The sequence below is a fragment of the Candoia aspera genome, chromosome 4, assembly GCF_035149785.1.
Source record: "Candoia aspera isolate rCanAsp1 chromosome 4, rCanAsp1.hap2, whole genome shotgun sequence".
NCBI lineage: Eukaryota > Metazoa > Chordata > Lepidosauria > Squamata > Boidae > Candoia > Candoia aspera.
This window is the reverse complement of record NC_086156.1, coordinates 75,684,700-75,710,234: the sequence shown is the minus strand read 5'-3', so window position 1 is coordinate 75,710,234 and position 25,535 is coordinate 75,684,700. Positions and strand designations below refer to the sequence as shown.

Sequence of the window (25,535 nt, the reverse complement as noted above, 5' to 3'; positions counted from 1 at the left end):
TAATATTCCTTATTAACTGAACTGGCTAAAGCAATGCTACAAAAAGCATGGACCTCTGCTGCAGATTGGCATGGTCCCAAGTCTTGTCTCAGCACCTGTTCAGGTGTTTCACAATTGCTATTTTCTGCCTGCTCATGATAACTACAGAAAGCAGCCTAAGGAGAACTACAGAAAACTGTTCAGTCAATCTACTCAGTAGCATCCCTTAAAACAGGGACTGGAAGTCTGGACTTACTTATGCTTGAAAAAAATTGAGACTCAGGCAATGAACAAAATGTGCAAAGGCTGACATGTGTCTTCTCCTCTTTCCTCCCTGCTACTCTTTCTACCATTTGTTAATCGATTGATGTGTTTCAAACTAACAAACCAACGGTAAAATAGTATTAATAAAGAAAGAAGCAACCAGATTAATTGGCTCAAAGGAAAATATAATCTAGAGTAGTGTTTTTTAAACTGACAACTTTAAGATGTGTGGACTTCAACTCCCAAAATTCCCCAGCCAGCATGCTTCGAGGAGTTGAAGTCCACACATCTTAAAGTTGCCATGTTTGAAAAACATTGATCTAGAAAATAAGCTTCCCAGATTTGTTCTTGGGTTTGAGGAAGTGACTGGTAAGTTATATGGGCATCTCTATGTGGTTTTCTTGATGTGAAATTGGTGGCTTTTCACTGCTTTCTTTTGGGCAGGAGGCAGCATCTGGCCAACTTTGTCTGGGCTCAGAAACTAAGCAGGGTTGGGACCTGCTTCATACATGAGTGGGAGATCTCCAAGGAATATCAGCCCTGTAAACTAGCCTGAGGGACGCGGTGGCGCTGCGGGTTAAACCGCTGCGCTGCTGAGCTTGCCGATCGGAAGGTCGGCGGTTCGAATCCGCGCGACGGGGTGAGCTCCTGTTGCTAGTCCCAGCTCCTGCTCACCTAGCAGTTCGAAAACATGCAAATGTGAGTAGATCAATAGGTACCACTTCGGCGGGAAGGTAACGGCGTTCCGTGTCGTCATGCCGGCCACATGACCACAGACGGGTCTATGGACAACGCCGGCTCTAATGGCTTAGAAACGGAGATGAGCACCGCCCCCTAGAGTCGGACACGACTGGACTTTACGTCAAGGGAAACCTTTACCTTTACCTAAACTAGCCTGGGTATTCAAACAAACATCCTGGAAGTAGGTGAGGTTCCACACAGTTGCCGAGAGAACTGCATAGAGATGGCCATGTAGTCAACCAGAGTCAAGCTGACTCAAAGTAGGCATGGCCTTACCATTTGGGGGAGCTGATGGTTGGGATCCAGTCATTTAAAATGTTACAGAAAAGAGAGATGCCCAAATGGTATCAGTGCAAAGGGTACTTTCCTATACAGCTCCCCAACCTTGTGGCAGGCCTTTCCAGCAGATTTCTTTTAGGGTCCTGGTCATGACAGCAGGTATTTGTGACCTTATTGTAAACCATCACCTTTCTAACTGAAAAAGAGGCTCCCCTTTGGCTGCAACCTCATGATTTTGACAGATGCAATTAGCTAATGAAGCCTCTCAGTCTCCCTGTTTCAGCTCTTGGCGGACCCTGTTGCAGCCTTCTTGCAATTAGGATGTCTGGAAGCATTTAGGCAACTGGGATCTGGCCCAGCCTTCTTGCTGCCAGGATGATCCAGGAGGTAGAAGTAAGTAGGAGTGGTTGGCACCCAGAACATCCCCAGCTTTCTGCTCTGGGCTTCAGGCCAGCAAGTTTCATCCTTTGCTTTTCTCAGCAGGTTTTGTAGCTGTGTGTTGACAACAGTTTCAGATTATCTGTGGGGCCTGATAGGGGTCTGATAACTCTTGGCATCAGGTGTGCTTTGTACGCGGAATGGTGGTGTACTTTCTTACCTGTTTCTTTTGCTAATTGGCCTCTGGGATGAGCAGAGCACAAGAATTATTTTTCATTTTTATACAACATCAGACTAATTAACGTGAAAAACGCAGATGCAAAACAATTACGTTTTAAAATGTATAACAGTATTTATATACCATCTTACTTGTCATGACTCAAAATGATTAGCAATGCTGATAAAATAATACGTTACCAAAATTCACCAAATAGCAAAGAAGAGGAAAAAAACAGGTCTGGAAATATATCTCACAATCAAAACAACTGCAAGGAACTTGAGAAGGTTCCTCAAAAGTCCTCTTCCATGGCCATTCCAGTGTAGCTTATTGAGCACAGTCAGTCAGATATTTACACTGGCTTTGGCATTTCTATCCACCTATCGAGTCCTTCCCCAGGACCTAGGATAGGCAGAAGTTGTTTGATGGTGTTAAAGGTATTGTTGAAGGACATAAGCTGTTCCAAGTAAAGCTGCCTTTTGCAATTGACTGGTGGTGATTTTGTCAATGCCGATGGTGTTCAAGTGGTGCTCCAGATGTTTTGGGATTGCACCCAAGGCACCTATTACTATTAGGGCTACTTTTGCTTTCTTCTGCCACAGTCCTTCTACTTCCATTTGCAGTTCTTTATATTTTGTGATTTTCTCCAGTTCTTTCTCTTCTCTTCTGCTGTCTCCCGGTATTGCAATGTCCACTTCCCAGACTTCTTTGTCTTTCTTATCAACAATTGTTAAGCCTGGGGAGTTGTGTGGCAAGTGCTTGTCTGTCTCAATTCTAAAGCCCCGGGGCACTTTAGCTTCTTCGTTTTCTATCACTTTGTCTATTTTTTGGTCCCCTCAGTTGTTGTTGTTATGTATATTTTACTGATTTTAGTAACTTAGGCTACTTTTGCATGTCATGAGGAAGGGTGGGATGGTTGGTAACACTGATCAGACAAGAGCCACTTTTTGTCAAAGGTAATCTGCTGGAGGGATGCACAGTGAGTATGGCTGAAGCAGACAAGGGGTGAGACCACAAATGAGTGGGGACAGCCGTTCTCTCTCATACCCTCTTCTTTCTTTCCCATGTGGCAGACTTTGGGGAAAGGACAGGTATCTTTCACCACAGATTAGAGCTGATCTCTTGCAGTGAGCTTAGATTGAGAAGATGGAACATAGAGTAGTGTTTCTCAACTTTGGCAGCTTTAAGATGTGTGGACTTCAACTCCCAGAATTCCCCAGGCAGCATGCAGGATGGGGAATTCTGGGAGTTGAAGTCCACACATCTTAAAGTTGAAAACACTGACATACTGTAGATGCAAGATTGAGGGCTGTGTGAAGTTAGTCTGAGGATTGTAGGTGTTCTGCTTCTGTGTTACAAGGAGTACTGAAATGGCGCTTTTTGATCTCAGGAAATCTATTTCAGTCACTCAGTCCTCTGAGCTCAGGGATGTCAGTTTATGTAAGCAATAGCAAAACTTATCTTTGCTGCTATAAAAACTAGGAAATAACTCACCCATTGTGCCTCTTTCCCCCTACATGGATATAGAAGTGATTTTGTGTTCTGTTCTTTTCTTTTTTTAAAAAAACGGAGAGGTTATTATGCAACTTTCTTTTCCATGCTAGAAAGTGATTTCTGGTTGCTCTAGGCCGCAGTTGTGTCATCTCTGCTCCCGCATCAAAGTTTTTTTGTTTGTTGCTTTATAGACCAAGCCAGTAGCATTTGCTGTGAGGACAAATGTGGGCTATAATCCTTCTCCCAGTGATGATGTGCCAGTCCAAGGCATGTCTATTTCCTTTGAACCCAAAGACTTCCTTCATATCAAAGAGGTAAGAAGTGCAGATGAGGGAGTGGAAACCATCTGATGGGGAAATGTGAGGGCTTGCCCCAATCCCAGTGGTTTTGAAATGTACGGAACAGTGTTTCTTAGCCAATGGAACTTCTACCACTGGTCTTACGTAGAAATAATCTAGGTGGGGCATGACTCCCAACCTTAAATCAGGAAACAGGAAAGGGGAGTGGAGAAGTGAAGCAGAGCCGTCAGCAGAGCCAATACAGCATGCTAAGGCAAGGGGAAGGAGTAACTTGGCCGAGCCTCTTCCTGCATGTGGGACCGAAGAAAACTCGGGGGGGGGGTTGACTTAGGAGCAAATTAAACATGACCGATCTCTCTTTCCTGCTCCCTCCCATCGGATAATTTTCATCATTTGAAAATATTTTTTCATCTGGGCTTAGGTAAAATTGCTCCCATACTGGGAAATGCTGCTTCAGCCCCATTAGCTGTCATTTTATAGTTGTCAGTATAATTAATAGAATTAATGCATCTTTTGTGTTCTTAAAACTTATGATACCTGATCAATACAGTAAGAGAGTGCTGTAAACATGTACAACATATATCAAATACACACACACACACACACATTATATCCTTCTTGGGAAAAGTAGACTTTTGATTTTTATCTAGGGGGAGACCCAGTGTTTGGTGGGACTCATGATATGAAAACATGAGAAGCATTGATATAATAAAGGCGGGACAGAAAACAAACAAACAAATTTACCAGTGGAAGAGCAACCAAGAATGGCTGTCCTCTCTCTTTTACTCCTCATTCATTTTATGTGCTTTGTATATTTGATTCTGTCTTCTCTGCTTCAGAAATACAACAATGATTGGTGGATTGGACGCCTGGTCAAAGAAGGTTGTGAGGTGGGCTTCATCCCAAGCCCTGTCAAGCTGGAGAACATGAGGATGCAACAGGAGCAAAAGATGAGACAATATCGGCTCAGCTCCAGGTGGGATAGGATGAGATTGGCTGGAGGAGAAGGAGGAACTACTCTGCCACTTAGTGCTCTGATAGTTGATTGCTGTGGTTCCCTGAGAACCTGTTTTGCTTGTAGAAAGGCTAAAGTCCTTGGCATTTTTCATCAGATCAAACAAGGGAGACCTCTTGCCTTTCACTGTTTGAGAATTACCCCTACAATCATCTGTCACCCTGGCTTATGTCAGTTGAAGCTGACATTAGGTGGAATCCAAGAACACCTGAAGGGCTTCAGGTTCCCCACCCCTGAGTTAAAGGCCAAGGGAACTCCTGCACCTGAGAAACTTTAGAAACTTTCTCAACCTTGATGCCTTTTAGTAGTGTTGGACTACAGTTCAGAATTACAAGATGGAATAAGTTTTTGAAGGTGGGGAATGTTCCTTGTGTTTTTCTAGTTGTTCTATTAGCTGCTTCCAATCATGGTGGGCAGAGCACTAGACTGGAAGGACACTTGGCCTGACTTAATACAGGGGTGATTTTTATAATTATAACAGCAGATTTAAGAATTATTCTTCAAGTACACACATGTGAGTTCAGAGTTGGGGTTAGAAAAATAAAAATGAGATAGGGCTGAGATAACCTTAGATAGTTTATCATACTGTTTGCCCTTGCAGATGAGAATTAGCCACCTGAACGTTTAGTTTTTCCATCTGTAGACAAGGCTGATTTCAAGTTCCCTGACAAAGGTTTTGGGGGGCAAAGTACTAGAGATGCCACAGGGGAACAATCAGACACATACTATGTATCAGTGTTTGTCAAACTTGACAACTTTAAGATATATGGACTTGAACTTCCAGAATTCCCCAGCCAGTACAGAAGTTCAAGTCCACATACTGTATCTTAAAGTTGCCAAGTTTGAAAAACACTGCTATATATGGAGACTGGATCTAGGATTGGTTGGGCAGATGTATAGAAATAGTGGAACATGAAAAGTGCCTTTAGTTGACATGTATTATACAGTATTTGAAGAATTTGGCTTATTTTACTGTTCCTGGAAATTCAGGCTACTATGAAACTTTTTAATGAACTAAATGGAGGTGAAAATGTCCATTATTCATGAATGTAGTATAGTATTTTCTTATACGCAATCACATCTAAGCACAGCACGACCCATCTTCCCACAACAGCAACCCTATCCTATAAATATGAAATTATTCATATGATGCAAGTTATCACATGTCATTTGTGTCAATTTATATCATTTGCATAATTATATCATTGCACAAATGATGTAAGTATTCCTGAATAATCAATTTTAACAAAACTGAAATGGAGGATACAGTGGAGAGGAAGACTAGCTGAAGGAGAGGAAAGAGGCTGCACTGCCTCTGTTCTGGCCATTGGGGAGTCCTATTCAGCACCTGCCACCAGGTGGACAACCAACATTCTCCGTCAACAAGAGAGCTAGCAACTTGCTTTTCCTTAATGTGGCCTTCCATGACCTAGTGCTGTGATGGCACAGGATGTTGGAAATACTGATCCAGCATATTTTGAGGGCAGTGATTGAGGAAAATTTTTGGTTTAAACAAAAATAAATTTCTTTAACTCACATTTAGAAATCTACATCAACTTATACAATTTTAAGGAAGAAAGGGTTTGCATAACCTTAAAACTAGGTCAAAAATATAGGGCTTGGAACTTCCCTGAATAGCAGCTGCAAAATTCCAAAAATAAGGATTTTTTGAAAAATCAATATAATCAACAGTGGCATTTCCAAGGAGGGATCAAAAGAGGCAAGCATAGGGCAGTGCAGTCGAGCCCACCCGTTTTTTTACATGCAGGCAACATCAGTGCAGGTACCCAAAGGGCCAAACAGGCCATGCTGCTGTAACTGCTTTCTTGCCTGTTTTTTATCTCCTCCCTTCTAGGTACCACTGATAACCAGTTATCTCTTTAGAGTGGTAAATCTCATTAAATTTAATGTTCTTGCGAGATTTTGTCATTCTCAAATGAGATTAAACAAGATCTTGGAGCTGAGCCTGCTGAAATCTCATGTTTGAAAAATTATTTAGTTATCCATGTTATTATGCAAAATTGTACAGAAGCACCTGGTGCCTGCAAAGGTTGTCAATCACTGCTTTAGAGGACATAGTTGGGTGTCAGTTTCATGTTTCCTTCTACCCTCAAGTGTTTCAGGAAACTGCATCTAAAATGAAACTGAAATAAAATTGCCATGCATCTCATTAATCTCAAGGATCATTAAGCTTCACTGTAACTTGTGGATCTTAAAATCCCTTGGACATGCATTCATTCATTCAGTTGACTTAGATGGCTGCCCATCGTATGTGTCATAAGCTTGGGTGGCTCACAACAAAAGTAAAAACAGTAAAAACATCCAGCAACACCAAAACATGTCATCAGAGGGACTGCAGAATCCTTCACATGATCTGCCTCTCTCTTACATACATACAGAAGATCATCTCTGCCTTACAATGTGCATAAAAGCAGCTTACATCACTTAATCAATTAAACCAATTTAATTCTCATAGCTCCTAATCTTTTAATCACTGGAGCTGTTTTTCTGTAAGTCCTTTTTCGAATGAAGAATTTTTAGCAATCTGCAAACTTCAGTTATTAATGGAGCAACATTTTTGGCAGTTGAATATGGTTACCAAATGTTTTGTATCTATACTCAAGATATGCCTGAAATTTCATTAAAATATTATTATTTATTAGATGTAGAAACCCACCTGACTCCAAAATATACTATAAAGAAAGGAACTAGAAGAACTTTTGCTGCAAGTGGCAGTTACCCAAGGGGAGCTTACAAAATGACATAAATAGGTAATTAAAGAATGTTGGTCTGAGTCCCCTGCAGCAAAGTATGTCCAAGGATCAGAACATCTAGTTGAATAAAGAAGTTAATTTTTTTACTGAGAAAAGTTGTCAAGCTTGGATCGTATGGTGGTTCTCCTATGCCACAGCTGATTTCTCCACAATCTCCTTTCCCCACCTTATTTCAATGGCTTTTTTTTTTTTTTTTTGCTTTTGCAGTAAATCAGGAGACAACTCCACTTCCAGCCTAGGAGATGTGGTGACCGGTCCCCGGAGACCCACACCCCCTGCTAGTGGTAAGGTATCTCATACCCAGAAAGAGTGGCTGTCACAATTTTTCTACTTTCATTCTAGGTGAAAAGTCCTGCATTTCTCCTTACTGAGAATGAGAAAAGTTTGAAGCATCAGGAAGACATGACTCAACTCTTTCTGGATGGAGATAGGCATTCAGCAAAATGAGATGCCATGGGAATGCTATATTTGAATATTCCCCACATTTATCTTTCCCCTTCCCCAAAAAAGCCTTTATGCTGGTCAATAACATGCACTTCAAAGATACTCTTGCCCAGCCCATTTTCTAGGATGCCAGGTGTTCTGTTCTTTTTTCCCTTAGTAATAATAAAATAATTGCATTTGCAAATAACAAAAAATTGCATTTGCCTATCCATAGTCTGAAATGGTATAGGTCCCCCTGCCTCTTCAGGACTCCATCACTGTAATCCATTGCTCATGAGCAGAGCCAGCCAGCCTGTCCCTTAGGCCACTGCCAGGTGACAACATACAGTGGAAACTGGAATTTCTACTCCATTTTTTCTCTCTTGCATTCTTCAGATGATTTTATTTTACTTTATTTTTCCTTTTTGATTATTCCTTTTCATTTATTTTACTTCTTGCTATTTTCAATTCATACTTTCTCATTTTGGTTATTGTTCTTTGGTGCCTTGTTTTTCCCCCTCCCCCTTTTATACCTTTTCACCTCATCCTTGTCCCAGGTACTTTGGACCTGACTAATTTAGCTTATGACCCAGATGCCCTTGATTTAGAGGAGGAGGAGGAGGCAGGAGCCGACGAGAGCCAGCGCACCCCTAAAACTAGTGTTAGCAGTGTCACCACACCTCCCTCCACCACCAAGCGCATCCCCTTCTTTAAGAAGGTAATGGTGCCCCTCTTTACTTGCACCTGCTTGCTATGTCCTGATAAGATGCCTGCCTGTGTGTATAGGCTGTTTTTGTCAAGATCAAGCGCTTGTGTGACTAGGCTAGAGGTGATCAAAAAGCATGTCTGGGAGCTTCAGTTGTCACTGATCATCCACTGGCAGCAATGAATCTAGAGCATAAGTTACGGGAATGAATATGGTGATGGCCTTCAAACAGTAATTGGCATATTAGTTGCACAATCTCTTGGACAGCAAAAAACAGAGGTTCTGTTTGTAGCATTTGTAACATGGGAATATGTAAGTTATAAGAGAGGTATGTTCCAGTGATCACACATATTTTTCACATGTATGAGCTAAAAGTTGTATTGGCAGCTAGTTCATACTCCTGTGTGGACCATATTGTAAGATGGGCCCAACAGATTGTGTGTCCTTTCCCCTGTTCCTCCCTGCCTTACATATCATGAGAATAAAATGATTGAATGGGTTCTCCAATAGGAAGGATAAGAAAGGCATATTTCAGTCATCCAATCATTTTCCCATTTCTTCCCCCCTGTATAAATCCTTGAAAATTAAAGATTCTAACCATTTTCTCCATTGTGCAAGTAACATGTCCCATTCATTCTTCCCTAAGATGACGGGCCTTCCCTGTGTTGAGTATAGGAATGGAACATTCCTATTCTCCATTTCCTCATCCAAGGAAAATTCTAGCAGCAGAATGTTCTAATTCCAAATGGGTGAAATAATTCTGCAATTTCCTGTGACACAGACATGGGATTAAAGCATCCTGTTGGTTGCAATCATTCCATAATAAGCATGAATATGGGATGCTCCAATAGCTTTTCCTCTCCAGATAAAGAGAACATTCCTAGTGCTGAATGTACCCAAGAGTACCTCTGAATATGAAATGTGCCCATTCAGACCCTTCCTGAGAAAGGTGGCTGAGAAGAACCTGGAGCCTTGTTGTTAAACCAATTCAAGGTACAGAATAGGAAGTATTGCAGGACCAAATTACATATCATGTTAATAGCCCCACGGTAGTTTGCTATGGAGAAGAGGAAAGGGGGTGCTTAACTCTGTTTCTACTAGCTGCCTTTCTCCAGGGTTTCAGATGGAGGTGTAGATAATTGGAGAAAAGTTTCAGGATGGAATGTCTGGTAGGTTAAGAGTTTGCTTCCTTATAATTTTGCCGCTGAAGAGAACATACGGCAGGGGCAAAGGAAGGAGGCAATACTCCATAGAGATGCCTCAGTAACATGCAACTGGGCTCAGATTAAGCAAGAGGGACATTTCATTAGGCAGAATGACCTTTGTGTTAAGCTGGCAAAAGCTGGTGGGAAATACAACACTTCCTGGGCAATTTCTCGCTTGGAAGACCGAGTTGTGTGTGCTACATAGCTTATCCTGGACCTCTGCCCCCATATCAGCCAGCTGGCCTTACAGATGATGGAGGATCCTACCCCATGGCCAGTGCTAATGTTTAACTGCTAGTTTATGTGGGTTCTGTACCTGGAGGGAGGGACACCATTTTGTTCTTTGCCTTAAGCAGCAAAATGACTCTGTTCCCCTTTAGAGTACTTGTGGGATTACCATGAGCAAATCAAGGCTGACCAGAAGAATAAGGAGAAAAGAGATCAAACCAGACATTTGGTGGAGGGTTGTTCCCCACACCATTTCTGAGTGTGAGGATTAATTTGCCCACACTGAAAGACAGCCAGTATCTAGCTGTCCTCAGCACTAGTATTCTTCTCCCTTTCCTTCCTGTGCCTACCTGTGCTTCTGCAAGTGTGAGCTGTCAGTAACATGCATGCCCTGTTTGTTTTTTCTCTTGCCTGTCCCTTCTCCCATTCCCATGTATCCTTATCCCCATCCCAACCATTAATGGCGATCACTGGATATAGCCAAGCAGAAGCAAAAATCGGTAAGTAAGCTTATAAAATATCATACTAGGTGATGGTTTCCCAGGAATTTTTCCCACCAGAGAATCTCCATGAATCTAAAGTCTTGAAGCTCAGGTCTTTCCCCATTTTGGTCTCTATTTCTTTAAGGCCGCCTTCCCCAAGCTGGCCGCTTCCAGGACTTCAGTTCCTGTAATCCTTAGCTATGAAATTTTGGGAAAGGCTGCCTTAATGAGTTCACTGCCACAACAAAACTTGACTACAACCCCTAAATATCTTGCATTACTTTAATTTTGAATTTCCCCCCATCCAAGTGTCAGAGACAGACCTGAAGCACTGGGTCCCAGAATGGTCTCTCAGCCAACCACTCTTTCTTGCTTCTCTTCTGTGATTTCCTTACTTCCTCCCCACCCCTAGCCCTATGCCCATAGCATGAATATATTGCCTCCTTAAGAAGAATGGAGGTGTTTATTTATTTATTCTAATTTGTATGGCCACCCATATTATCATGATGACTCTGGGTGGCTAACAATGGTGAAAATCCAAAATAATAAATAAATACCACAACAATAAATACATAATCAGCAGCTGAGATAAAACCAGAAAAACCCATCAACATAACCATGTGAAAGGCCTCAAGGTCAGGGCTAATCTAATCTCTTAGGGGATAATGTTCCAAAGAATGGGCACCATGATTAAAAAGGCTCTATTTCTGGGTCCTGTCAGATGGCACTCTTTAATAGGCAGGACCAGTGGCACACCTCTCTTGCTGGATCTGATGGAACAGGTAGACACAATCAGAGAGAGGCAGTCCCTCAAATAACCTGGCCCCTGCCATGAAGGGCTTTATAGCTAATTAGCAGCACCTTGAATGGAACCTGAAAGTATACCAGCAACCAATGCAGCTTGCAGATCAGAGGTGTAGTATGCACAGGTTTGAGAGCACTCATAACTGCCTGAAGCTTCCAGATGCTCTTCAATGTAAAGCGCATTGCAATGGTCCATTCGAGAGGTGACTAAGACATTAACCTCTCAGTTCGGGAACAAATGCAATTAGTATACAACATCAAGCTGTCCAAAGCCCTCCTGTTCATGCCTGCCACCTGTTCTTTGTACAGGAGCTGCCAGTCCAGGAAGATCCCAGATTGCGCATTGGTTCTGTTTTGTTTCCATCCAGGACAAGCAATGGAAAATCCCCAGAACCTGGTGGCCATTGAACCCAGAGCCACTCAGCCTGGGTAGGGTTGAGTTGAAACCTGTTCTTTCTCATCTAGATGCCCACTGCCTCCAGACACCAAGACAGAACCTTCATGGCATCATTTGGTTGGCCAGGGGTGAAGATATAAAGCTATGTATCATCAGCATACTGATGATACCTCATACCTTGTCAACAAATTACTCCACTCAGTGGCTTCACATAGATGTTAAACAGAGTAGAGAGTGCCAAGCCCTGTAGATCCCCCCAAAATAGGGGTTAAGATTGTGAAAATCTGGAAGCAGTTTTCACCGAAGTGGGTTTTGATGCTAGCAAAATAAAAGTGATCAGGAGCAAACCTAATGTTTTGTTCTTTTTCCTTTGCCCTCAGGCAGAGCATGTGCCACCATATGATGTAGTTCCTTCTATGCGGCCAATCATTCTTGTGGGCCCGTCCTTGAAAGGATATGAGGTGAGGCATTGAACATGTGGGGTGGAAAGAGAGATTAATGGTGATGTGGAGGAAAAAATTAATGTGGAGGAATTGGATTACTTTACAGGGAAACTGGAAACATTTCCAGAGAGCCATCAGAGGTCTGTACATATTCCTCATCTGCCAATCCGTCATTCAGATTTGAGATGCATCACCTGAAACCCTTGAACAGCACCTCAAAAGCCTTGGTGCAGCCCACAGAGCACCTCCAAAAGTTTAATTGCAATTTTTAATTTATAACAGAGCTGGGGAATTATTACATAGTCTTTAAATGAAGTGAAATCAAATGTAACATTTGCTCCAGCTTCACCCATTTCCTAATCCAATTCTTGCTCATTTTTTTGAATTGTGGTTTCCTGTGGGACATCAAATGCTGAGTGCAATCTCAGCCCCGAAAGAAGTCATCACTCCAATCCAACTGCCTTCCATACATCTGAGTGAGAGCTGATGTGTCATTTTAGTGCAGCTCATCTCAACTCTGCTCCCATTTTGACCCAGGTTCCTGTAAAGCATTTTTTCCATCCTTCCTTTGGCTCTCCACGCTATTTTCCAGTAGAAACGTTTGGGAAATGGAGCAGTATTGAATAGCTGTGAGATCTCCCTTTTGTTGTTACCAGGCAGAGAGGAAGATGAAAGACCTTTCATAGGTGTCAGTCAAATATTTAGAGCAGGTTAGGGATTTACTCAAGCATGTTCCCATCACATTGTTTGCCCAGACATGCTCATTTCCTTTCTAACGTAGTTGACTTTCCTGGTCTGTACCCTATCAATCTAAATTCATGTTCAGTGTTTTACGCTCTCTTTTCCCACACAAATGCTAAGGAGAATTCTCATAACCATTAAAAAAGCAGAAAGCTAATCTGTAATATCTTTATTTAGACTAACAAATCTCTCTCCCTCTTTCTTGGACAGAAAAGAAAGTCAAACCATTGCAAAGGCATTTTGGTTTTGATTTTAAACTAATATTTTGTATGAAGCCAGCTATAGTGCTTTTTAAACCATCTATCTATCTATAACAGATAGATAGAAATAGAGCCAGTCTGTTTTAGTGGTTAAGGTGCTGGGCTAGAAACCAGGAGACCGAGAGTTCTAGTCCTGCCTTAGGCATGAAAGCCGGCTGGGTGACCGTGGGCCAGTCACTCTCTCTCACCTCAACTGACCTCACAGGGTTGTTGTTGTGGGGAAAATAGGAGGAGGAAGGGAGTATTAGGTATGTTCACTGCCTTATTTATAAAAATAATAAAGGCAGGATAGAAAATAAAATTATCTATCTATCTATCTATCTATCTATCTATCTATGTATCTATCTATTTCTATCACATTCGTAAACTGCCCACCCAGAATAACTCTGGGCAGCACTATGGCTCAGTTGTCATATGAATGCAGCTGACTGGACTAGCCAACCATGGTTATGCAAATTATGCCTTACTGTGTCATATGAACCTAGTTACTGACTCAAAAAGGAGACCTAGTCAGGATTGTATCAGTTGGCAATTAAACTGCAACATATCTGAGAGCTTTACACCCAAAGCATGCTGGACAAACTTTTATCAAGTGCTGGCATCAACATTTGCACCCGTCTCTTACTCTGCACATATGCAAACTTCTGAATTCTGACTTCTGCATACCTCTTCTCCCCTTCCTGCTTTATCTTCCCAGGTGACAGACATGATGCAAAAAGCCTTGTTTGATTTCTTGAAACGCCGATTTGATGGCAGGTATGAGCAGGAGGCTTGGGGGAAAAGAGAGGTCTTGGGGGAAACCTGGAAATCTTAATGGCCATGTCTAGGTGACTTTGGGATAAAACCCGAGTAGAGGTCATCGGGTGTGGGAGGGTTGGTACAGAGTTTCTGCCTTCCAGAATTTCTACAAGTTTTCCTGCATCCCACTGAGCACAAAACATTCCTTCCCCTCTTTCTTTCAGGACATGAAGATTAGACATTTCTTTTTGAAATAAAAATTGAGGGGCAGCTAGATTTGTTTATGGTTTGTTAAAAACTCCTTTCCTAATTCATTAGGAGAAACCAGTTTTATTTTAAGTGGGATTGAAATTATTAAGCTTCTGTTAGCAAATCTTTAGATTCCCTTCCCTGGTTGTGACTCCACAAAGACTCCTAAGTGTCCTAGTGATCTGGTGGGGATGCCTGGCGAATGAACTTGGCTCCCTCACTATCCATTCCTCTGCATCTTCCACAGAATATCCATCACACGTGTGACGGCTGATATCTCTCTGGCCAAGCGCTCAGTCCTCAACAACCCTAGCAAACACACCATCATTGAGCGCTCCAGTACCCGTTCCAGTCTGGGTAAGGCTGTGCTGAGATCCTGCAGAAAAGTTCAATTCTTTCCTTTCTTCTAATTTTTTTTCCCAGCAATTTTTCTCTAGGAATAGTGGGTGGGAGGAGAAGGCATGGACACATGACACTAACATTTTGCATGGTGGCTATTTAAGCCTTGTCTAACTCTGATCTGTATCAGCTGAGAACATCTTTTCCTGGATGCTTCTTGATTTTTTGTAGTGTTGTCTCTTTTTTCCCTCTCCCTGGCAGAACCCCATTGACACAATCCTTGAGCAGGGCATTCGGATGGTCTCTACAACAACATGAATTTGTCTGTATCCAGGGATGGAAGTGGGGACACCCTAAAATATGCAGACCATGGACAATGGTTTCAGAAGTATTACGGGGTGGATTTTAAATCATTTGCACTTCTGTGCATGAGGAAGAAAGGATGTTCCTTCTCAACAAACCATTGAAAAAGGAGAAGGCAGTTGGGTTTGTCAGCAGCCTTCTCTATTTTCAGTCCCTCTCCATGTTGTGACTTCATCAGACTTGTAGGCATCTTTTGTTGCTTCCCAATGACTTCGACTCACTCTTCTCTTTTTCCCCCCCTTCCCACAATTTTCCTTCCCTTGTGTCTGCGCATCCTCTTCCTTTCTGTGCTCCTGATACAGATGTCTTGGGTATGTAACCTTTAACTTCACAAGCTCTCCAGTGTCCCTTCCAAGTGCCAATTTAACACACTTAAGTTCAGCATGGGAAATATGTTTAAGAGAATGGGATGGAGTGTGTTCAAAACAAGAACAAATATATATGCTTCAGTCTTGCCAAAATGTTTAATAAGCATTTTTTTTTGGATTTTTAATTGTATCTGGAAAAGTGAAAAATGCAGAGCCACAGCAGTCTCATTTTTCACTTTCCTTCACTTCCTAAGCTCTTAATGAGCCAAAGTAAATCCAGAAAAGAATGTTGTTACTTATTTTTAATTCATGGCCATCTTAAGGACAGCAACAATGCTTAATGTTTTTGGTTGCAGCCCTATGCATATTTACTTGGGATAAGATTAAATTCAGTGGAAGATGTCTTTAAGTAGACTTAATGCTCTAACACTGTTAGAGAAATCACTTGGTTGTAAAAGGTTACAGATTCTATATTTAGATTTATTTATGTATCTATTTATTTATTTGTTGGACATTTCCTATATCTGCCATTTCCAACGTGGGTGTCCTGCAGGTTTGTAGACCAACTCCCAGAATTCTCAGTAATGGCCCTGCGACCTGGGCAGTTCTGGGAGTTCCACACATTTGGACTATGGCCATATTGGGGGAGACCACCATACTCAGGACACAGCATGTTTGCATCTTCAGTTGAAGAAATATAAGAAAAAATAAGCGCAAGTAGAAATGTTTAAAACAAGGAGATCGCTATGGACTATGAATAGCACTTCTAAATGGTGTATTTCCCACATTACTGCCCTAACATGGCACACAGTCCATTAAAAAATTCTCCTAGAAGTGATGGGGAAGGACTGGACACTTCCCATTCATGCCCTTGAAGACATCCTGCTGGATCAGGTCGCGTGGATCAGAACTTAGCCTTATTTATACTTCAGACTCGCTTCTTGTGGCTGGCAGCCACTTCACTTTTCATCATTTGAGGGATGGCTTTAAGCCAAGTCTCTGACTGCTGCTCATTCAGAAACAAAAAGAATTAATGTTTGTCCTACAAAATAGACCCACAGTGAGGGGAGTTATAGCTGTAATACCTAAAGATCCAGGTGAAAATAGTCAGTTAAGGGACAATTATAACTGGTTATATTTCACTCATTGAACAAATACTACAGTAGGGAAAACATTCCCAAATCTGATGTCTTCCTGATCAGCTGACGTTATTTCTCAGAATTCTCCAACTGGAATGTCCAGTCCTTCAGAAGGAAACCATGTTGAGAAAGGCTCTTCTGGGACTATCACAGGGCAGTGTGAATCTTGCTGCTATTTTTTTTCCCATGGCAGTGCTGACCATGTCTCCTTCTTTGCTGCTTGCTCTCTGCCTTGGCAGCTGAAGTGCAGAGCGAGATAGAGCGCATCTTTGAATTGGCCCGAACGCTACAACTGGTTGCCTTGGATGCAGACACCATCAATCACCCAGCTCAACTCTCCAAGACCTCGTTAGCACCTATTATTGTCTACATCAAGATATCTTCCCCAAAGGTGAGCAAATTCCCTTTTCCTTCCACCTGATTCTACTAACAAACTACCTCCCACCTGGTTTGGGAAAGAAGAGTGGGGAACCAAAGAGGAATTTGGTGCCAGGATAAATGACAAAATTGTTATGGTACTTCAGTGGGCATGTGCAGGTGAGAACAGCATATAGGAATGTATTATCTCAGAAGGAATGCATATGGAGATATATGAATATTTTTTGATACAAATTGTTAATATCTTTCAGAAACTGGCTAGTGCTAAACTACAGATGAGAATGCGTAGGTCACATAGAAGGCAGAAATTATTGAACCGAACCAGAGGTGCACCTAACCTAGTACTATTTTCATTGGCTGCCACCTGTTCTCCAGGATTTCAGGAAGGGTTCTTTCCCAGCCCTTTTGGTGTCAGCGATTGAATTTGTGACCTTTTGCATGAAAATCCCGTGCTGCCTCTACTGAATTACAGCACTTCTTTTGTTCATTTCTTCCTGCAAAAGTTCTGTTCTTAAAGGGGAAGATGTTAAACAGCCTTGAAAATAAAAATACAATATTCCTGAGAGTTGATCAGCAATTTACAAGATACTTTATACCCTTATTTTCTTACTTTTCATTATTTATATTTTTCCTTGTTGTTTCATTTATATTATTAAAACTATCTGTTACCACCAAAACTAGAACAATGTTTTTTTAAAAAATCCAGTAAAATTGCATAAGCTGCCTACTTTGGCCTGTGGCTAAATGGCTGGTCATTTTTGGAAGTGACTTCATGACTCTGGTAGTGCTGGGGTTGCTTCCTTAGTGAGTTTATTTATTTAAGAAATATATACATTCACGTTTTACTACTGGTTTCCACTCCCACAGACCATAATAAATGCCTCTATGGTCTAAACCTGAAATCAGAAACCACTAATAGGAGAAATGTAAAATGTGGATAATTTGCAAATGTTGTTCTGTTTAATTGTTTATAGCTGTAATCATACTTTTGTGATGGGAAAATACTAAGAACACTATGAGTGAGGCATGGGTGTAATCTTGATCATGGGAAGAGAATAAACAACTCTGCTATGGAAGAGATGGAAGAAAGAGCAGGTCCTGATCCCTGAAGGCAATGAAGACCAATGGGTGTTCCAGTTTTCACCCCCAGCTATTTGTGTTTCTTGTTTTCTCTTTTCAAAAACTTGTTCTTATTTTGAGCATAACATGCTTAAAGTTGCATATGATCATACATAAGTGGAATTATGTTCTATCAAATGTAAAGACATCACATAGCTCATACGAATTTATCTGTGGCTTCTTGTTTCTCTTTTCCAAGCAACTGCACTTAAGGAAATAACTTGTGACAAATTAGATCACTTGCCCATCTAGCTCAGAAACTCCTCTGCTCAAAGGAGTTATTTAAGATCTCAGGCAGAGATACGATCATTTTTACACAAGATGCTAAGAATGAATACAGGATTCAGAAGGCAAAACATTGTTCTATTATCACTGCAATTCTCTCCACTCTAAATCCCTACCTCATCTCCACAATATGAAATATAGCCTTCTTCCTGTGGCTCTGATGAACAAAGACTCTGTGTTCAGAGGAATACCTCTTCCCTGTCAGTAAGTATTCATACATTTGGACAGGGGTTTCTCCAGAAGAAGGATGAGAGCAAAAGTTCCTTGGAAGTATCCTCCTCTCTTTGAATAGTTGGTTTGTTCTGATCCTGTCTCCATTCTCCTTTTGGTCCCTAACAAATCTTTCTCCCATTCTTTCCCCAACAGGTGCTGCAACGGTTGGTGAAATCTAGGGGCAAATCCCAGGCCAAGCACTTGAATGTTCAGATGGTGGCTTCGGACAAATTGGCACAATGTCCCCCAGTAAGTCCTCACACTGGGTGCAGCATCCTAATGGCCAGGACTCCTTAATCTATTCTCTCCCTTCCTTCCAGGTTCCTAATCCCAGTTACACCATGGAAATGGGGCATTCGGCCCACTTCCTACCACCAGTTTGCCCTGCCCTTCTTCTGTTTGTGGTGCCAAACTTCACATTTCAGCCTATGCTGCAATACTCCATTGCTTAGCTAACTCCTTGGTCCTTTGTTTGCACCATCCACCTCAGGCATGCCAGATGCCTCTCTGAAAATAGTATCTTTGCCCATGCTTACAAAGTAAGCCCAGTAGGGCAGATAGTATGCTCTTCTGTGCTCTGTATCATGCATAGCCTAGGTTTTTCTGTCGGTGCCCTCCAGAAATGATAGATTACAATTCCTAGTACACCTGGCCAGTATGCTCATAGGGAGGAAGGGCTGACCAAAAACATGTTACCACTTATGGAAAACAGCAAGGTATATTACCCCCTTTCTCCCAAAGTCCACTGCATTTGCAGCAGAATAGTTTTTCAGTACAATAATGGGACAGCATCCTTCATTGTATCTGAAGGATGCAGGCAAGCTTAGGTGGTACGGAAAGACCACATTGCTCATGTAGCTCTCCCCTTCAACTCTTTGCTGCTACCTCCCAGCATTTACCTCTGGAAATTAGAGAAGATCGTGTTTCTAAAAACCTACTGCTATGTAGTAATAATTCCAGCCTGCTGGCTTCTCTCCATAAGACCTGTCTAGCTTCCCCATGTCCTTATTGCTGTTCCTGATACTCCATCCTTTTTTAATATATTTCTTTCTTTCTCTCTTTCTACTTCATTGGACCAAGTTACTCCCACTCTTCCTCCTATTTCTCTGCAGGAAATGTTTGACATCATCCTGGATGAAAACCAACTGGAAGATGCTTGTGAACATCTGGCTGAATACCTGGAAGCCTATTGGAAGGCCACACATCCCCCTAGCAGCAATCCACCCAATCCATTGCTGACCCGCACCATGGCAACCGCTGCCCTGGCTGCGAGCCCTGCCCCAGTCTCCAACCTCCAGGTACAAGTGCTGACCTCCCTCAAGCGCAACCTGGGGTTCTGGGGCGGGAGGGGCAGCCTGGACCAGGGGCTGAGTGGAGCTATCCGGGTTGAGGAACATGAATTGTAGCTTTCTGGAAAAACTGGGATGTTGTTCCAGAAAGAAGAAATAAGGGAGACCCACCAACAAGGCTCTCTCTTGCCCACAAAGGACTGTTGGTGCTGCTGTTCAATGAAGGTGATTGCTCTCTGTCTCTTCTCCTTCCGCATTCTGCCTTACACTTCTCTGATGAATCTCTCTTCTAAAGACCCCTCCTCCTTTTCAAAACTTACACTGATTTTGTTGAAAGGATGGCCTTGTCATGTTTCCTGTGTGTCTCCATCTTCCCCTGCCTGGTCTTCCTGGGACACTGAGCTAAGAATGGTGGGTCCGGAGTTTAGGGAAGATATTGTGGTTTATTTTAATCATGGGTAAAATAGTATCACAGAAGCCATAAAAGCATTAATTTTCCTTCACTTTCTTGCCAAGCCATGCAGGAATTGACCAAGTTTTCTGCAAATGTGTGTACATTAATGCAAAAGCTGGGTTACTATGCCACAAAGGTACCCACAGTAACCATTTTTTATCTGGGTGCACTACCATTCCCACCTTCTGCCATGCTATTTTCCTGTTCTGTTCCTACACAGAGTATAGGAATGTAGACAAGGGCTGTACTCAAAAGGCCAGCTTTCCCCAATCTGGTGCTTCTCAGATGTGTCAGCTTCAACTCAACAGCATGCTGGCTGAGAATTCAGTGAGTTGACCTTCAGCACATCTAGAAGGCACCAGGTTGGGGAAAACTTCAGTGGATTTAGATTATCCAGAAAAATCTGGAAAGGATGTGTGACTCCATCACTACTGCCTTTCCAAATAATGTGCTGCCAAACAACCTAATCATTGTTGCAGCTCATCAAAACAATGTCCTATTCAAGCTTCCAAACAATCAGTACACAACTCAATATCCAAACTATCAGAATCAGCACCCTCCAGATCACATTATTCAATGCCTTAGCTTTTTACTTCAACTAGGACTCTCATCTTTGCCAATTCACTTCCATTGTGACCCTAAGCTAGTTCACAGATTGATAGCCAGACATAGTAAACTAAACTCCAGCATGAGGCTCATCAAGGTTTCTTTCTTAAATTGAAAATGTGAATTTGCACATTATAACAGTCTACTTTTTCAGGGGTGAAGGTGATCCATTCATTCAGGAACTGAATTTTCCTTGTTTCAAATTGATGTTTGGGTGTATGGTGGAAAAACCCACATGTTTTTGTTTTAGAAAAGTGCAGGCTCTGAAGTGGTAAACATATTTATGATGCTCCTAAGTATGATGCTATCATACTTAAGCTGATCCTCTGCCCAATTGGCCTCCTTTGCTTTTTTATGGCCTTGCATGATGAGGCGCAATGATGGTACTAATTTTCAATTCAAATGGCATTGTGTCAGAACTTGACCAGAATCCAGATAATCCAGCAGAGCAGTATGCATTTCAGTCTCGTCTTTAACTATGTGTGGTGATATCTAGCAGATTCTCAAACTGGGTGTTGAGCCTTTCTAATGTTATAGAAGCAATGGAAAAGTCTCATTTCTCCCATAAATAACTACATGTGTGCATATGCATGTCTGTCTGTCTGTCATGAGGAATGAAATGCAGCCAAATTAGGAAGAAGGAGTGGTATTCAACTTGTGAGAAAAATCCAATTGGAGGGCCAGAAAATTCTCAGTCCTATTCTAGTTCATACATTGGTTCTGCCTCACATCCAAAACTACATCCAAACAGCAATTTCTGACAATATGCCAGAGCTAATATCCCTCTCTGAAGCTATTTCTCTTTCCAAATTGGTGATGCCATACAGGGCAGGATTTGGGGTCAAAATTCTAGATCCTAATTTGGAGAGCCAAAATACAGCATGGAATGGTTTGTTTCCTGTTGAAGTAAGTCAAGTAATACGCGTTATTGCCTAAAAATACACTTTTGACCATTAAGTCTGGAGTTTAAACTGCACCATTGTTCCAAATCTTTCTCCCACCCCCTGCCCATTTCTCAGTCCCTCACTTGTGCATCTTCTTTATTTCTTTCAAAGTTACTTTGGCATTAAGATGCATGGGGCTTTTCTTGTTCACCTGCTGGGGACAAAGAAGAGGAAATGCTGCTCAGAAAAATGGGCGTCTTGGCCAGGGGAGAGGGAGGGAAAAGAGGCTGATAGTTTTCTTAAACCTAGGGTGATTCACAAGACCAGAGTTCAAGAATGCCTCATTCTAACCAGTCTGGGGATATTGCTGCTGCTGCTGTGTGGTGGCTGTACTAACACTCATCTTATCTTTCTCTCCTGTTCATTTGCATGGTGTGCGGTGCCTCCCTCTTTCAATCAGGGACCCTACTTGGTGCATGGGGAGGAGCCTCATGACCCAGAGCATCCCAGCCTCCACAGCTACGCAGGGCAGCCGGTGGGGCATGGCCAGATCCGTTCAGTGCCGCCTCCCTCTCACTTGGCTGCCCGAGGCCTTTCCCGACAGGACACCTTTGATTCAGAGATGCCGGGCAGTCACGATTCTGCTTACACCGATCCAGCGGATTCCTGCATGGACATTGAGACTGACCCTTACGAGGAGCCGGAGCCTCCTCGCCTGAGCCGCCGCGAGGTCATCTGGGAGGCTGTAGAACTGGAGCGTAGTCATTACTTCCCGGGCCACAGCCACCGCCCCCCACAGTGCCAAGGCTCCCGAGAGGCCGAAGAGCCTGACCGACAAAACCGCAACCGGCCTCTGCGCGGGCGGGGCAAAGGGCGGGAACGCTACTGCCAGGAGGAGGAGGAAGAGGAGGAGGAGGAAGAGGAAGAGGAAGCTCTAGGTCGTAACCATAACAATGTGGAGGACTGGGGGCGTGATGCTTATATCCGTTAAGGCCCCAAGGGCAGGTTTTTATCCACCTAGGGAGAAGATTCTTCCCATTCAGACCTTTGGGGGTGGCAGCTGATGGCCACTGAGGGCAGAGACTGCCCCTAAAAGATTGGCCTTCAGCCCCACAGGTGGAGCTTGATGGCTGTAGTGTTTGTACCCCCAAAGCCGCGCCATCGTTGGCCAGGCCTGTGAGTCAATGCCCCTCCTCCCCGTTCTTGTCTGGGGACTCCCTCCATCCCCCCTTTGCCATTTGTGCCAACAACTTCTCTGAGCATCCTCACCCTGCCAGCAGCACTGCCTGGGCCTTCCCACAAGATCATGAAGAATCACATCGACCTTAAATTCTTCTTTCTACTTCAGGGCTGGGAAGGTGGGGAGAGCATCCCTTGAGGCCATGGAGAGGGAGAGGATTGGTCTCCGCTGGTGCCTAGGGTTACCCCAAATGCTTGGGGAATGGCTAGGGTGGACCGCTGACCATAGACTGGCCCTTCTTAAGTCCTTCTTGCCTGACCACAGCCAAAGCCAAACAGCTCCTGGAGGAAGATGACCTCCTTTCCTCTTTCGATTTAAGCTGTCATAGATCTCTTCCTTTGCTATCTTATGGTGCTGCGCCAGCCCAGCCACTGTGGGGGAAGGGAGAAAAGCAACTCTCAATTTTTCTCCCAGGATTTGTTCATTGCCAGATCTTTTCCAGTGCCTACAAAAGAATTACAACACAAATCACCTTAAATCAGCCTTCCCCATTCTGACAGCCTCCAGGCCTGTTGGATGACAACCTGCATAATTCCCAGCCAGCACATCTGGAAGGTGTCATGTTGGGGAAGGCTGCCTTAAACGCTTCAGCCCTCCAGTGCCTCTGCTCAGGACCGTTCTGGATGTATTTCGCGTGCTGGATAGATTCTGATCATACAGAGTGCATGCATGTATGTGTGGTGTGTGCCATGCCTGGCAGAGAGAAAGGCTTTGACATCCCTGTAATTTGCTGTCTTGCTTTTAGTACTGACTTTGGAAACCTCTTTCCAGCATGTGTGATAACTTGGCCTGGGGCATTGGGCAGATAAAGGGCAGGGCGGCTCTCCCACCCCCTGAACCCACAGGGAGGCAATGCCAGCTAGTCTCCTTTGCCTTTGCTGCAGGAGGTGCCTTCTCTCACAGTGGAAAGCTTGAGGGTTGGCCCATCCCACTGTCGCTTCTTTGTTCCTGTGGATTTCTTTTCCTAGGTGAACTTGGGAAGCTAGCCTGTCTTTCTCTTCTTCTGATAATGTGCCAGATGAATTGCAGGAAAAGCAACAAACACATGGCCTCCAGGACAGAAAACAGAAATAAGAGGTATTGGGGCAGCAGGCTGGAGTCCTACATCTGCCACTACTGATTCTTCCTGTGCAGGCCCAGAGACCTGCTGGATCTCTAGGACCAGGGATGACCACCAACCTAGAGCATGTTATCACTCTACGGTCCACAGAGGGAAATTTGTAGCTGCTTGCTCCTGGTAGACTCCCTCTTACCCAGACCAATTTTTTAAGGAAGTAATTCTTGGGTCCAAATCTGCTTCCTGCCTCTAGACCCCAGGATCTTCCTTTCTAAAGATTTTAACAGGTAAGGACTGTGACTTCATGGATACATCCATGTGGTTTACTTGGCAACAACATGGAGGTAGTTTATTACTGTTGCCTTCTAGGAAGTTTTATTGAACTGTGCTTAACTTTTCTTCAGATCAGCTAGATTCTGTACTTACACTTAAAAGGATTGTTCTTTACTAAGATTTGTTATTGTTGCATGGAACTGTAAGCAACACTTGTTATTTCTAAATAACACAGAGACCTCAGGAGTTTCCCTTCCCTCATGTATAGATATTTCAGGCTTTTATGCGAGCTTAGAAAAAAGGTGCCACTGCTTTAAGAGTCATGTTAATTTTAATGAGTAGATTCATTAAGACTTGCATGGAAACCTGGAAAAAGGGGGTTACTTTAATGTACAGTGGAGAACTGCTGCGCTCATGCTTCTGTGAGCACTGAAGCACTTGTGCATCATTTCCAAAGGCTGCCCAGCCCTTGTTTATGAATCAAATGCCCCAGGCTCCATTACAGTAGTGATTGTAAAAATATTCAACAAAGGAAGATTCTGGAAACTTGGTTGCAGTTGGAGGGACAAAAAGTGAAAAATGGCTTGAAATCAGACTCTTAGATTTGGGCAACCCTCCTCAATGTGGTACCAAAGGTTAAGGATTCAAGGAGTCATAGCTCAACACAGCTGGAAGTCTCCAAGTTGAGAAAGACTGGCATTGAATACAACCCTTTCTTTGATGAAGCTGGTAAGATCTTGGCATATTCAACTGGCAGGAAAAAGGGAGGTCATTGTGGCATATAAATCCAGCCTACCTATTAATCCACCAAGAAAGTACAAGGAATTGAAATGAAAGAACACTGCTGCAAGATAGAGGAATAACTATTAACCAGAAATACAGGTTGGGGAAATGAGGCACAATTTTTGGATTTATGACATCTTGCGATGATTGGGGGTGGCTGATCCTGATAGGTTTTGACCTGGTGGTTGATGGCAGAATGATTGACTTGATATCTTTCTGGTCCTTTTTGCTGTAGGGACTCAATCAAAAAAAGGAAAAGAAAACAGATAATCCCTCCCAGAACTTTGCTATTGATTTGGTCCAGTTGTGTAATTCTTCCCCACCCTACCTTGGAAACTTTGGTTTACTGGTATCTTTGATTCCTTATTTTAAGCTGCTGCCCCTTATTCCAGAGCTTTGCACACCCACAGCACTTTAATGGATATCCTTTCTATCAGACACCATTGCTCCAAATATTGCTTTAAATTTTTTGCTCCAGGAACTTCAGCAGTCCTGGACTTCTTGATGTCTGATTGGATTTTATGACAATGGAGATAGGAATAGACTATTTTGAGTTCTGTAGATCCAGATTAGCTTTAGTTTTTTCCCTTATTACCATGCCTACAGAGCTGTCAGTGTGAAAGACAATAGAAGATCTATTAGTCTACCTACATGTTCAAGTTTGTTCTGTGATGGATTTAACATTTCTC

General features: G+C 42.8%; 1 protein-coding gene across 3 annotated transcripts in view; it reads left to right on the top strand.

The window, feature by feature from the left end:
- The window catches only part of CACNB1 (calcium voltage-gated channel auxiliary subunit beta 1), a 55,119-nt gene extending 31,153 nt beyond the window's left edge, over positions 1 to 23,966 (top strand). The window contains exons 4-14 of one of the 3 annotated variants that reach the window (XM_063300636.1): positions 3,544 to 3,666; positions 4,491 to 4,627; positions 7,648 to 7,724; positions 8,421 to 8,581; positions 12,066 to 12,146; positions 13,827 to 13,885; positions 14,364 to 14,473; positions 16,505 to 16,656; positions 18,414 to 18,509; positions 19,373 to 19,558; positions 21,954 to 23,966. In XM_063300636.1, coding sequence (XP_063156706.1) covers positions 3,544 to 3,666; positions 4,491 to 4,627; positions 7,648 to 7,724; positions 8,421 to 8,581; positions 12,066 to 12,146; positions 13,827 to 13,885; positions 14,364 to 14,473; positions 16,505 to 16,656; positions 18,414 to 18,509; positions 19,373 to 19,558; positions 21,954 to 22,484 — 1,713 coding nt within the window. In that variant the 3' untranslated portion in view covers positions 22,485 to 23,966. Of the gene's footprint in view, positions 1 to 3,543; positions 3,667 to 4,490; positions 4,628 to 7,647; positions 7,725 to 8,420; positions 8,582 to 10,482; positions 10,503 to 12,065; positions 12,147 to 13,826; positions 13,886 to 14,363; positions 14,474 to 16,504; positions 16,657 to 18,413; positions 18,510 to 19,372; positions 20,700 to 21,953 lie in introns of those variants that run through there. The other 2 variants (XM_063300637.1, XM_063300638.1) reach the window with 2 other exon arrangements.
- The last annotated feature ends 1,569 nt before the right edge of the window (positions 23,967 to 25,535 follow it).